A 14,874-nucleotide genomic window follows, 5' to 3' on the forward strand; every position below is an offset into this window, starting at 1 on the left:
ATTGTCACTTCGTGTTCTGGATGTCTTGTTTAAATTTCTGGCTTTCAAAAAGTGATATAATTCTTCGCCTTTTGTTGTGTTTAGGAGCCCGTAGTCCCGTGATGACCAAATTGTGGGAAGCCTCGGTCCCGATATGTTGCCGTAATTGGGAGCCCGTAGTCCCTGAGTGTTTGAGTCGTGGGAAGCCTTGATCCCAAGATATTTCCATGATTGGGAACCCGTAGTCCCGTGACGATTCTGAGAAGCCTTACTCCCATGATGTTTTGGGAACCCGTAGTCCCGGAGTATATGAACAGTGGGAACCCGTAGTCCCGTGATGTTTGGATGGTGGGAGGCCGTAGTCCCACACTGTTTGATTTAGGAAATCTTATGCCCCTTGCTATTGTCTTGCTGGTGGGAAGTCATAGTCCCATGATCCTTTGGTTTATGGGAAGTCGTAGTCCCGGAGTTCTTGAATTATGGGAACCCGTTGTCCCTGAGTACTTGAATATTGGGAATCCGTAGTCTAGAGATTTTTAAACTAATGGAAAGCTATAGTACTGTGATGTTGCCGTAATTGGGAGCTCGTACTCCTATAAGTATTTGATTCGTGGGAGGCCTTATTCCCATGACCGATGCCCCTTGCTGTGTAGTAGCAGAAGTTTGTTAACTTTCATAGAGAGGGGTTTGATGCCCCCTGTTATCTGGATTTCTGTATCATGATAGTAGAGGCATCGCGCATGTATTTAAATACTCTCGTCTTGATTCTAGGGAAGAGGCCCAACGCCTGTCTCAGGTACTTTTGGAGGTAGGAGGTCGGCAACCCGTTTTGTCTCTAGGAGGAAGGCCTGACGCCTTTTATGCATGCTTATGGGGTAAGGGGGCTGGAAGCCTGTCTTGATTTCTCCTAGGGTAGGAGGCCCGACGTCTTTCTCGAGGTCTTTGATGCCCCATACTATCCGGATGTTTTCTATAGGACGGTAGAGGCATAATGCTTTTAGATGAGAAGAAGGCCTGAAACCTGTGATGAGGGTTTCGATGCCCCTAGCTATCCGGATTTCCACCTCGGGATAGTAATGGCATGGCTATTCTGACTCTACAAGAGGCCTATTAAAACGACTCCGACGTTTGCTGTCATCCAGATTTCTTTCTCCGGGCAGTAGAGACATGTTGCATGTGGTTTTCGAGGCGTATCTTGCTTGTGGAGTTTCTAGGCCTATGCTGATTTTGTAGGAGGTCAGAGGCTTGTGCTTGATTTTGTAAGAGGCCGAAAGCCTTTTGTGGGGATTCTGATGGCCCCTTGCTATCCAAATTTCCGTCTCTAGATTGTGGCAGTATGGTGCCTGTCCTGCTGTACTTGTAGAGTGGTGGGGACCTTAAGACTCCAAAATTCGGGTAAAAAGGAGTTCTTCCGCCCTCTGTTGTTATCTGTCTGATGAAGTCTTTTGCCCCCTGTTGTCTGGCTGTGGAAGTCTTTTGCCCCCGGTTGTCCAGTTGAGGAAATCTTCTGCACCCTGCTGTCTGGCTGTGGAAGTCTTCTGCCCCCTTGCTGTCTGGCTATGGAAGTCTTTTGCCCCTTGCTGTCTGGCTGAGGAAGTTCTCTACCCCCTTGCTATCTGGCTGAGGAAGTCTTCTGCCTCTAATTATGGAGATTTATGAGCCTTTTCGGGGTGTCCAAATTTGCAAAAACAGGCCCTATTTTTTATTTTTCTGTTCTTGTCCATTCTGGACTTGGTATTCTAGGCCTTGACGGGAGTTCAAATTTGCAAAGATTGGCTCCATTTTTCATTTTTCCCGAGCTTATCTATTGTGGACTCTGTATTTCCCCCTCATTGAAGCATTTAGTTTTCTGGTGGGGAACTGGATGATTCAATGAAGAGTCTTCCTCTCGCTTTGCTCAATCTGGCTCATGCAGTCTGGCTTTGGACAGATCAATGATTTTTGATGTTCCGCTCGGCTGTTCAAGATAGCTGAGGCCTTTTCTGCTTTTGAACTCTGTGATGCTCAATCTGGTTGTTCTGGATGATTGAAAACCATATTGTCATGTTTTGATTGTCGGGAACTCGTCATCTCGTGAGATCACATGGTGGTATTGATGCCTCCAGATTCTACACTGTAAATCTCTGAGCTTTGCATTTTGCGAAGATTGGTTATGCTTTTCGTTAACTTTCCATTCCAGACACTAATTTGTCCCCTCATTGGAGCATTTCGTTTTTTTCTGATGGGAGATTGGATGTTCTAGCAAAGAGTCCGGCTACTCTATTCATCTGTTTTGAACATGAGGCTTAGCCCTGTAGGATTCGTTTGGTTTCCGTTTTGACAGAATATGCGCATTTCAACGATTACATGGCGCTACTGGGAAGTGTATTTGATTATTATTATCATTATTTTCCATCGTCTCAAAGATTGTGCTTTAGAATTTACGGTCGTCTGTCTGTCCTTTCTAGGTACATGCGCTGGTCAATAATCATGGCATGCATGCTTGATAAGAGATCTATATTTCTAACTCATTGAACAGCCGGTACAATTGTGATACTTTCTGTTTCAAGGGGTCGTACCCCTGTCGTCAATTAGTCCTTTTTAGATTTTTGTAATTGACTATTTTTTATGAGCGTCTTACACGGCTGACAGGCGTCTAGAGGAGGTCTTGTAGCGCACTCCTTCTTCCACTCTTTAGATTGTCCCACCCTCGTGGATAGGTGGGCTGCTGCTTGGTGGTGGACTTCTTTGTTGATGAGTATTCCTGTCCGGGCTAGACGTCCGTTCTAACGTGTGCCTCTACTGATGGACGCCTTTGAGTCGCGTAAGACTTCCGGTTTGTGGCCAAATCTTTTTATGCCAAGAGACCTGTGAGAGATCTCTTGTGGGTACTACCCTGCAAGCCGCTATCCCTTTAAGATAGCTATCCGGTTTTTCTCATGATTCAAGAGTAAAGTCTCTTGCGACAGAATTATCTCTAAACGTTATTCACTTCTTTGTACCGGTTATTGAATGAGCTAACGACATAGCTCAATCTAATTAATGCATGCATATATGGCTATTGAAAATAACATGTCCATCAGGCAAGACATCACATAAATGAGCAAAATATATTTCATCATTGACTCTGGATTTTTAATGAAAAATAAATAAAGCAGATTGTTCATAATTGTTCAAGTACTGGAAAATTGAAATAAAAAACTTGAAAACGGTAACGATAGTCAAGGAGAACAGATCTCCAAGAATGCCCCAAGCACGGGCGGTGTCATTGCTTCTTATCTCTTCAATGCTCTGAGATGATCCCATTGTCAATCAGGTCTTGAATCTTATGCTGGAGAGCGATGCAATGATTTGTATGATGTCCTCTAATTTTGTGTCCCTGGCAGTATGCATCGGCGATATAGCTTGGCCTACTTGGATCAGGTACCGTCCTTGCTGTTATTGGTTCTATCAGGTTCAGAGCTCTCAACTCTTCGAATATGACAGATAGGGGTTCCTCAAACTTGGAGAACCTCCTGTTAAGAGCCCCTTGCGTGCTTAGCCCTTTTTTTGATCCTCTTTTGGGCGTTGTACCATTCTTCCATGGGTGGCCTTGGCACAGCAAGTTGTTTGTTCATATTTTCGAACATGGTTGCGACTTCATTCCTTATCTCACGCTTGAAGGTTTCCATCTCGGTCCTCAATTCAGCAACTATGTTAGCTTTGAGACTCTCTGACTCCTCTCGCTTGACGGCATTCCCTTCGGTGGTCTGTGCAGTATGCTCCAAGCTTCTATACTGATCTATGGAGTATCCGTTTTCTTTGAAAAACTCTTCTAACGGCAATGGTTCTATCAGTCTTCTGAAAACAGAGGCGGGTGGTTTTCTCAATTTGAAAGAAGGTACGCACTCCTCCTCTTTGAAATCGTTCTCGTAGGTCTTGGGAATGCTTGATCTCTTTCATCTGCCCCTCCACTTGATCCTGCAGACCTTTCTTCACACTTCTTCCTTTTAGCCCTCTTCTTGAGTAATTCTGAAATGCAGGGTTGGTTCCTCATCTCTCGCCCCATTCGGAGTGCAAACTCATGTTCTAGTTGCTTCCACGTCCTGGTTCCGGCTAGCAATTGGTTGATGTTTGGCATCCCGGATGCTGTTTGGATACCCAATCGAGCGCTCAGAGGGATGACGTTCTGATTCCTTCCCTCTGTAATCGGCTCAAATTCTGGAGCAGATTGTCTTGCCTCGGCTTGAGCGTTGGCCTGGTTCTTGATATCGTAGTGCTTCATTTTGGCGATGTCGGTGAGTAGCATTCAGAGATGTATTTCCTATATGGCTGCGTCCACAAGGGGTTAGTATATGACATTTTATATTCTAGATGCATGAGATGCATGATATACAGATGCATGAGATGCAGGGTTAGTTTTGAACACATAGCATGTAGCAAGTTTGGCACATAGAACAGTTTGATATCACAGAGACACGTTGTTCCTTCCAACCTTATTTCTCCCACACACGCGTTCCGGGTGAGGTTTATTCCTAGGTGGTTTGGTCTGGACCCTCACATCGCGATGCAAGAGTCGGCGTTCCTGCAGAAAGAGCTCTCTTCTCGCAATTCTAAAGCAGATAGACAGCATTTGTTGATGTAATGATTTTAAATCCCTTTCTGGAAGAAGTTTGAAAACACGTAAGGTGGACGTGGAAGTCCGTTTTGAAATCTGGAATTTGATTTAGCCTGGCGGCTGTATCTAGCGAAAGGAGTTTTCACTAGACTGGTTATTGGAGGTTTGATTAAGCGAAGGTGTATCACTTAACCGGATTTGTTTCTTTTAGGTCTGGCCTAACATGAAGTTTTTGAAAATCTAGTTTTGAAACTGGAAAATTTGTTAGGCCGGACTTAAGACTGAGATTGAAATAGTTGTTTTTAAAATATTGGATTTAGAATCATTACATTGACAGTCATGCTTCAAGTTCAATCATTATATTGGGTTGATTCCTAGAGGGTAGTGCCCAAGCTGGAATGCATGTGGGCTGAGTCATTAGGTTTTGGTAGTAACCGGTTTAAGGCTCCCACGGACAGATATACCTTTGATAGGTCTCCTCAATCACGAGTGCAAGCGACCGAAGTACTGGGTTGTGAGTGATACTACCCCGCATAAGACGTTCTGGGCAGTGGAGTGCACAGCCAGAGCGTGAGAGCGGCTATGAGTATCGGGGCTGGATAGGGACTCCTAGAGAGTAGGTGAGAAGAGAAATTTCTAATGCAATGCAACAGGTTAGAGATACTTTTAAACCTCGTTGACTTTGAGTGCTTGGCACTCGCGCGGGTTTTGACCATCAGTCTGGTCGGAATATGCTTTCGGTCAGATCACGAGAGTTGCGCGTCTCGTCGATCCGGTTCTATTGGTTTGATCTGGAGTCGATTCCGAGTTCTGGTTGGCCTGGAATCGGCTCTGGATGTTGCCGGTTTGCTAGGCCTCAGGCTCGTGGACCCGGTTTACACACTATGTTACATATATGGACTTCTGGTTCCGTTTTACATCGGGTCTGGCCCGTTACATTACATAATATTAAACTACACTAAATTCTCTACGTCTGCGTTCAAAATGGGCCTGATTTAGACCGGATGGGCCCGGAAACACGTTTTGAAGTTTGGATCGCGTCTGGAAGGATCTGGGAGCAAGTCTGGGGAGCTGAGGGAGGAAGAACACGGCACCGGTCTTACTGCCGGCGCCGGAAGGATGAAGTGGCGGCGCTGCCACCTTGTTCTGGCGGCGCTGCCGGTTTGATTGGCGGCGGCGGCACTGCAAACAGTAGCAACAACAGTTTTTCAGCATTCGTTTTTTAGTGGTTTTAGCTCGTTTCAGCTCGTTTTTGAGCCCGTTTTTCATGCAAAAAGAGATCAAAAGGAGTATTTACATCATCAAAACTATCAAATCACAATAGTCATTGAATTTAGACATATTATGTCAATTAGGTTTGTAATTAACCTAAACATGCGTTCTAAGCAATTTTAATGTCTGAATTTCTGGATTTAAACATACAAAACATATTAATTCATCTATTAACATGCTTCCTATTCAATTTTCATGGCAATCATGACAATATTGTTAAAATCAGCAATTATGGCAAAAACATAATTTATGCAATTTACAGTAAAATACCCTAAACATGCAATCTAAAAACATGAAATCTAGCAGTTCTAAATAATCATGGCAAAAAGTGATGGAAAGAAGATTAGAGTCCTCATAGGTACCGTTCTGAGTCCTTGGCTCGTTTACTGGCGAAGTGGATGCGGAATCCAGCTTCGAATCTGTGCAGGGCTTGCGTTCTTGGAGAATCAAAGAATTCTTAGTTGTTTTTCTGGTTTAGAATTGATGTGATTTGTGTGTGTTTCTGGTGTACAATTCGGCTAGGGTTCAGTCTAGGGTGGTGGCCGATTTTGCTATCTGTATTTCTAGGATTTGTGTGCCACCTTTTGCCAGGTTGGCTTAAGGCTGTATTTATATTGGTTAATTAGGTCTAGGGTTAGCTTATGTGTATTTACAGGTTCGTCCTAGTTAGAGTTTGGTTAAGGGTTGAAGAAGTGTTAAGTGATAAGTCTAGATGTATTTAGGATTAGGTTTTAATTATTTAATTAGGCTTTTATTTATTTAATTCGTATTTACACTTGGTGGCTAAGTAAAAAGGTTCTAAAAGTCTATTTTGGTCCTATGGGTTTGGTCAGGGTCAATTGCAGTCCGTCAAACTTGCCAATTGGCCCATAAACTTCTAAGATATGGCAATTAGTCCAATTTCTAGACTTAGATTACAATCTCTTTGGATTTTTATGGGCTATTCACGACAAATTACGTTTTAATCCTCCAAGTTTACAGCTGTGCACAGATTCCGCATGCTTAGATTCCAGCAAGCAAATTAAAAGCTCGTCACCCGGGCAGATTTTTCTGGAAATCATCATTGGACGCTTTAATTCCTTATCACTTTTTATCTGTCCGAAAAATAAGTGTCTACAAGAACCCATTTGAGAAATTAAAGAATTATGAAGATTCAACAAATCTATTGAGCTTCAAATCTCTTGCTCTTTAAGTCCTTCAAATCTGAACAACTTGCAGAGGCTGTGTAAGGACCAAAAGAAGAAAGTTTTTCTTTTTTTGATGAATCAAAATAAGAAATTTTTTGTAGAGCCAAAAAAAATGAAAAAGAAGAGTGGTGCCAAATGAAGCAGCAATTACATGAACCAAATCTCTCTTTGTCTTCTCCATCTGCTTTTGCTCAAATTCTGATTTATGAGGTGCTCGTTCTGCCACATTGGCACATTGCATGCCAATAAATGGTGTTCATCTTTCATTTCAAACAATTTCTTGTTGGCAAAAGAAAAAATGGATAAGGTATAGGAGCATATATGTGAACAATGGAGAAGGTGAGAAAAGAAAATATAATTTTAAATGGGTAAGATAAAAAAAAAGTTGTCACATGTTGACTCCACATGAAAATGGTGGTGAGTGATGGACTTCATTTCTTTTGAATTTGAATAGTTATTGTTTATGTTCATGGAAAATTGAGAATGTTCCTTAAAAATTATGTGAGCTGATGAAAGAGAATTAAAAAATAACATGTTTGATATTTTTGTGTTGTTAAATTTTTACAGAAAAAAAATGGTGAGCAATTAATAAAAGAGAAAAGAAAAATGATAAAAATTCCAAAAAAAAAAAAGAATGCAGTAAGCTATATGTCTTGGTCTCCTACTTTTTATTTTTTCAATCAAAGTGGCATATGTAAAATTTGTATGAAGTATGTAAAAAATGTAATAATTTATCGTATTTAACTCTTTAATGTATACCATTAATTAGCATTAATGAAAAAAAATTAGCAGCTTATTTTTGTTATAAAATTCCGCAATCACCATATTTGTGTAATTTTTCCAAATTAAATTACACATGTGACATGTCTATATGTTTTAGAGACATAATTAACTCAGACCAGTAGTTAAACCGTAAACCGGTGGCCACACCGGTTTGACTAACGGTTCTGTTTATAAGAGACTGATAAAGACAGACCACTGCAGCTTTTGTATCGTATTATACCATGCTATAATTTGAAGCAAAAGGAATTGAAGTGGGTTACAAGTTTAACTACGTAAAGGTCCTCATCTAGTGTCCACGTGGTCACATGAAACAAATGGCCCAACCACCCATCTAAAAACGCAAGGCTTAGTTTGAGACATAGCAACGTCTTCACTGGTGGGCATTGATGACATAGCACTCTTGTTACAGAAATGACAGATAAGTCAACCTTCTTAGCCGAGGGACTTAACTATCTACTCTATCTGATACTGAACTAGATGCCGCAAAAGCCCCCAACTCTGGCTCAAGAAAAAAAAGGGGGGTATCCATGAGATGTTCAGGGATGTATTGTGTTATGTTGTGTCCGGAAACTGAAAATTTTGTAGTAAAATGCGTCTAATAATTTTCCTAATACTGCATTTCAAAACGTAAAGAGGTATGAACCGATAACAACAACATTTACTTTTCCTTTAACTTTTACAAGATGAAGATGCATTTGTGGTATGCATGTATAGGCATTTCTGACAATTTACACTACCTAAAATACAGTGGGGGGAAATAATGAAAGAATTGGAATATGTATTTCAGGCTCCTTTAAATATGAAAACTATACCGTACGTATATTGCAAAAATTATATCTCCGGAGGCAGATGAAGGTTCCTAGGTTCAAGGCAGGTCAGAGTAGTTAGCCAAAATGAAAACCTGCCGACTTGAAGTTACTATTTGAAAGATCTGGCAGTTTGAGAGTTGCAAAAACACCAGCTGCAAGAGCGCATACGGAGGCCAGGACAAAGGCAGGTATATTGCCTCCACCAAACAAAGCATCCCACGGACCCGCACCTAGGGATATAACCATCTGAAACACACATCAAATTATTCTTCATTGGCATACAACATTAAAAGAAAGGGATATCACCAATACATCCATAGGATGAAAAAATCACCAATACATCCATTGGATGAAAAAAACATTTACCTGTGGAACAACAATTGCAAGATTTAGAACCCCTATGGCCAATCCTGTCCATCAGCAACAAAAAAAGCATCAGGATTATCTGCTTAACACTCTAACAAAATGAATGAAGAAAATTTATTGACAAACCTTGGCCACCGCCTGAATCAGCAGTCAACTCTGCTGTGACAGAAAATGGTACACTATACGTAATCTGCAACAGATAGAATGTTAATGCATGCTTTTAAGGAAAGAAAATGTAAACTTTTGCACCAATGAATTTACACGTACAGCAAGAGGGAAGCCAAGAAGAGCAAATACAATCAAAGAAGCTATCCTTATTGCAGCATTGCCCCCAATCACATGCTCAATTCTTCCAGAGTATTCACCAACAGATATCAAACTAATGATAGCCGTGACTGCCATGGAGGCAAATACAATAAAATTGCTCAATGCCCATACAAGTCTTGGTCCCAATTTCTGACACATTGGTTCAATTAAGAAGGAACTAATACCAAGAACCACCTATTCCGATGAAACACAATATGAATTATTATAGGGAAAACTATTGAGAATCTGAGACAACACTAACAGCTTAATTTAATTTGAACACCCCTGCTAAAAATATGCAACACATGTTATTGGCGATTCCTTTTCTTGTTATACTTCTCTAACAGTTTTTTTAGATTTTTTTTCCTTTTCAAGAGAAAAAAAAATTCAAAAGAAAGCAAATTCTGATAGAATGCTAGAATTCCTTATTTCTCATGTAGATTACTTTGTCTCATCTAATTGTCTTTCTTAGGAAGAGACACATATCTCAGTATCTTTTACTTAAGTTAGTATTAACATGATATTATTTTCAATAAAAAAAGTTAGTATTAACATGTCTTGTACTAAATAAATGACAATTCCACTTCCTATCCTTGTTTTAAGAGCTTATCATACTATTTTGAGGATTATACTAAGGGTATGTTTAGTTCAACGTCGGGAATAGGAACAGAAATGAGAATGAAAGATAATGGGAATGAGAATAATTAATTTTTACATGTTTTTTGGTTTAGTATCTTTTATTAATTTAGATTAATATATATTACATGAATTATTTTTCAAGCAAACAAAAAAAAATTATATTAATAAATTAAAGAATATGATACTTGTTATCTTTTTAAATTAAAAATAATAATGTCATTTATTAAAAAAAATTATTTATATTAATTGTTTTTACATTTTTCATAAGACCAATTTTTAAATCCAAATCTTTGCATCTTCTATCAATTACGACCAAACCTTTTAATTTTTACAATTATGTCCAATTATAAAGATTTTTTGCAATTGTGACCAAAACTATTGAGATTCTTTTTTTAAACCCAAACATTTGCATCTTTAATCAATTACGGCCAAATTTCAATTTTTGTCTAACTTCTAAAAAGAGTTAATATGAAAGTTTGGTCGCATATGATAAAAAAAATGCAAATGTTTGAATTTTAAAAATGATATTTGAAGTTTTGGTCATACTTGCAAGAGAACTTTAGAATTGGCATAATTGTAAAAATTTAAAAAAAATTGGTCATAATTGATGAAAAATGCTAAGGTTTGGAGTTAAATAATAGTTAGGCCTTTTCATAATTATATATATTATGTATATTATAAATTTATATTATTTTTCATTACTCATATTTTATTACATACTTTGCCTCTCATGGAAATGAAAATTCATTCCCAAGGATAAGGAAAGAACAGGCGATGTCCATTAAAAAAATATTATTTTTATTATTCTTTTTTACATTTTCATAATTATATATAGGCCTATTCACCATAAAACACCAAACCTATGCGTATTGTGTCAGTTATAGCCTAACGTTTTCCATTTCTTTTGTAACCATTTTTCAATCGAACCGTTTTTTAATCCACCATGTCGTCCACATCATTGCCAACTCAGCGAATGACTGACACAAGAAGGATGGGTTTGGTATTTTATGGTGAATAGGCCTATTGTTGTTAAAGTATCTAATAGAGATCTAACAACTGATGCTCAATTTTGAGTTCTTACTGAATTCAATAGCAAACCAAATGCACCTTCTCTAACACCTTGATCATACAGCTTCACTTCACCAGAATTCCCTTTTGGATCTCCATGATAAACTTCTCTCCCCATCCAATCCGTATCAAACAGAAAGAAAGGGAACCAAGACAGCTACATGCAATAAGAGAATATCATTGGAAAAGAGGAAAATATAAGAAAAAATGAAAAACAATGAAAGGCCGGGTTATTAGCCTTTTTATATCAGAGTTAGTTTGCATTACATTTAGAAAACAAATGACCAGATGACTGACAAAAATTAATCAGGGACGACAGAATTATGAAAGTAAAAGGTAAACAGTCACATAAATACTTACCCATGTAAGAGCCATCACAACTAGCACTGAATGCATCCCTGGTGGTAAATGCCTTAAACTAGTCAACAAATTAACTAATACTGCTCCAGGGCCATCACCAAGACTTACGTTTTGATCCTCAAAGGAGTTGGCATGCTTTGAATTCACATCTTGTTCAATGCCCATAGTGCTACTATTGCCATTAGTATTGCTAAAAACAGGCATGTCAGACTTAGAATTTGAAAGTTCAAGGCCAATATGCTGAGGATCATCCAACAATGGAGCTGAATCTAAAAAATGGCGGTGCTGATCTAGAGGTAGTGGAACTTCATCCGCAAAATATAGAGTCACAAGTGTGCATAGAGTCAGGAAAACCTGCATGAGTACGGAACAAATTATTGGAACCATGAAAATAACACACATATCTGAACAAACAGGTAGTTGTACGCTCCCCAACTATTAAAGAAGCAATCTACTAGGTAACTGAACAGAACTAAACAAAATAACATGTGACTTAATGATGTATAAAAGTTTCACAAGCCACCTTTATACAAATATATATGACACCCATGCTGATGCTCACCTATCTTAAAAAGCAGACAGCATTTTGTAATTTCCTTGGACAGCTTGTAAATCCTATTTTGTGTGTGTGGCGTTTATTCTTATATATATGTGTTTCAATACTGTTCCAGCCTATGAAGCACCGATACGGGTACGGGTACGGGTACGGACACTGGTACGGGTACGGGGAACGGCATTTAAAAAAAAAATAGGACACGGGTACGGCGGGGACACGGCAATTTTTTTGTTTTTTTAAAATATATATTTAGTCATATAAGCTTTCAAGATGCAAAAATAATGAATCTTATGTTATAAAATGCATAATTAATATGTAAGTTAGTTAAATAATTAAAAGGAGGTTACTGCTGCTTTCTTTTTTTTACATCAGGGGCTGTTTTTTCTTCTTTGAAAGCAGGTTACTGCTTCTGTTTAGATATAGGGGCTGTTGTGTTTTAAAAAAAAAATTAAAAATAGGGTTTAGTTTCACTTACTATCTAATTGTATTTGGGTTTGGGCCCATTTAGTTAAATTTCTTATTAAAAAACCTACTAAAAAAAAACTTAAAATTAACTAAATGCCACTAGAAGTGTCCCCCCAAAGTGTCCCCGAAGTGTCCCCAAAGTGTCCCCGGCGTGTCCCCCTCTTTGACCAGTCAAAGGTACGGGGACACGCCACGTGGCGTGTCGGGTACGTATCCCCGGCGTGTCCCCGGCGTGTCCCCGTGTCCCCAAAGTGTCCCCCTAAATACGGCACTCCGGGGAAGTGTCGGTGCTTCATAGGTTCCAGCCCTTCTAAAAGAACCTTAAATAGTAACTGTCCCTAATCCTCCATCCAACAGCATGTGACCCATCAACTGGATTTATAGGTAAATTGCTATAAATCCAGTTTCAAGCAATCTTTTTTTCTACCTTCTCATCAATATAAGTTCACTCCGTGGTTGTGTACGTAATCTTGAATCACAGAGAGACCAACTTTAAGAAAACTAATTGAGAACCGCAAATAATTAATACAAGATAGTTGCATTTTATGTGGAAAGTTTTGTATTCCTCTTCTTTATGCAAAGAACTTACTGCAAGTTAAGATTTTTTTTATCGAAATAGAAGCTTAAAGTGCTCCTTTCCGGATCAAAGATTTTGGAAAATACATCAGCTGCAAGTGCTCTACATTCTCCTCATCAGAATTATGTACACACTGATATAAACTTGTCCAACTCAAAGGTTCCTAAATGCCACCGCCACTATAACAATACCTTTAAAATGTCTGAATAAGGCAATCGTCGCCTAAGACACACAATTTCATGTTAAATAGACTGATATGTTATGCTATTAGAGCAGTAAACCCTAGTAGCAAGGAACTCACTATTGCAACAAGAAATGCTGCTTTCAGGTTTCCACAAGCTTCACAGCAGGCTCTAGTCGTCAAGAACGGAAACCACCTGCTCAGGAAAGGTAACATCAGATGAACCAATCAAGGCAATTTGATCTTACAAAAAATATAATAGCGGTACCAGTAGATAGCATGGATTAAAGATAAAAATGGAGGACTCGGGTAATACAATTTTTTTTTTAAAAAGAAACATAAAGCATGTAGCACAAGCACTTTGATAGAAACATTAGGCAATTTGATCTTACAAAAAATATAATAGCGGTACCAGTAGATAGCATGGATTAAAGATAAAAATGGAGGACTCGGGTAATACAATTTTTTTTTAAAAAGAAACATAAAGCATGTAGCACAAGCACTTTGATAGAAACATTAGGTAGCATTAAACTATTTAAAATATTTCACCTGTTCCAACTCCCGCTAGCACCTGCAGAAAATCCTAAAATGTTTCCAACAGCCATCCACGAGCAAAACACAGCATTGGCTGAATTTCGTTGATCAGGACCTACACAAAGAGTAGCCAAATTTGAATAACTATAATAATATGCTAAATGAAAACAAATAAAAATTGGAAAAGAAAAGGTAACCTGAAAAATCAGCCAAAAGAGCACGAGCTGGTCCCTGCAGATATAAATAGGTCATGATTTAATATGAAATAATAGCATATATGAGAGTGGTAAAACAGGGTTACCTGCACTGTATTATTAGCAAGATCTAACATCCAGAAGCCAATAACAAAAACAAACGCAGCTCTTGTTCGAGTCCCTTTAAATGTACTGCAAGTGAATAGAGTTAGAGTGTAACAGCAAGTGCTCGGGAACGAAATATAATAAATAGAAACCTGCAATGCTCCTTCGAGTCCCCTAAAACGTATCCAATGTCTGCAGAAAATCCGATAATTACGACCTAAATTGCAAGACATAGTTTAGCACGCAACAAAAGGCGGTAAGAACAAAAAACGAAGCTGATTAGCAGCACTTACAGCAAGCGAAATCATGAGAGAGCCAGCAAGAATAAACGGCCGTCTTCTCCCGAATCTTGAAGTGCATTTATCACTCCAAATACCAACACAAGGTTGAACCTGAATAAACTACTGTATCGGCATTCAATTTGATAAGAGCGGAAGTAAAATAATGTATTCGCGTAGAAATGAACATACCACGAGACCTGTGATCGGACCGCAAAGCCAAATGAAAGAAGAAAAAGCGTGCTGTATGCCGAGCGTCTGAATGTACGGAGTGAGCAGAGAGAGCTGTAAGGCCCACCCGAATTGAACGCCGGCGGCGATGGTGCAGCTTAGAATCAGAGTGATCAGGCTGTAATGTTTCGTCGTTGTAGATCTCGCACCATTAGGCGACGATGAAGAGCAATTAATTCCAACCATTTCTACCTCCACTTCCTTCTTCAGATTCCTGTACGGAACCTTAATCGACGTCGTATCCATTGGTTTAGATCTCACTTTGAACACCGGTTGGGTTATTATGAGTTCTTTTTTATAACTTAAAGCGGGGAGAACGGTTTGAACGGTGGAGATGCAATCCTTGTTGGTTTGATCTTATGGTTGAATTTAGTTTTACTTTTCATCACAGGGATAGTGATGTCAAAC

The 14,874-nt window shown here is 39.0% G+C and overlaps 1 protein-coding gene across 2 annotated transcripts; it reads right to left on the reverse strand.

The window, feature by feature from the left end:
- Positions 1 to 8,387: 8,387 nt before the first annotated feature.
- On the reverse strand, positions 8,388 to 14,754 carry LOC126686773 (sucrose transport protein SUC3). 2 transcript variants are annotated; one of them, XM_050381003.2, is made up of 13 exons: positions 14,428 to 14,754; positions 14,251 to 14,349; positions 14,110 to 14,174; positions 13,960 to 14,044; positions 13,856 to 13,889; positions 13,674 to 13,773; positions 13,245 to 13,320; positions 11,346 to 11,699; positions 10,999 to 11,142; positions 9,240 to 9,473; positions 9,099 to 9,162; positions 8,973 to 9,016; positions 8,388 to 8,852 (listed from the first exon to the last, which is right to left on the reverse strand). In XM_050381003.2, exons 1-13 carry the CDS (start codon positions 14,710 to 14,712, stop codon positions 8,682 to 8,684), a joined length of 1,755 nt encoding a protein of 584 aa, XP_050236960.1. In that variant the 5' UTR covers positions 14,713 to 14,754; the 3' UTR covers positions 8,388 to 8,681. The 2 variants fall into 2 exon arrangements, with proteins under 2 accessions (XP_050236960.1, XP_050236961.1); XM_050381004.2 differs by having other exon boundaries at positions 14,110 to 14,149; positions 14,428 to 14,557.
- Positions 14,755 to 14,874: the final 120 nt, after the last annotated feature.

The sequence above is a fragment of the Mercurialis annua genome, linkage group LG6 (genome assembly GCF_937616625.2).
Source record: "Mercurialis annua linkage group LG6, ddMerAnnu1.2, whole genome shotgun sequence".
Classification (NCBI taxonomy): Eukaryota; Viridiplantae; Streptophyta; class Magnoliopsida; order Malpighiales; family Euphorbiaceae; genus Mercurialis; species Mercurialis annua.

Coding starts and splice junctions, on each gene's coding strand:
- LOC126686773 (XM_050381003.2), bottom strand. CDS start 14,712: ATGGATACGACGTCGATTAAGGTTCCGTACAGGAATCTGAAGAAGGAA. Junction 14,175..14,250: donor CTCTCATGATTTCGCTTGCT/GTAAGTGCTGCT, acceptor CTTGCAATTTAG/GTCGTAATTATCGGATTTTC. Junction 9,474..10,998: donor TTGGTTTGCTATTGAATTCA/GTAAGAACTCAA, acceptor TCATCGGAATAG/GTGGTTCTTGGTATTAGTTC.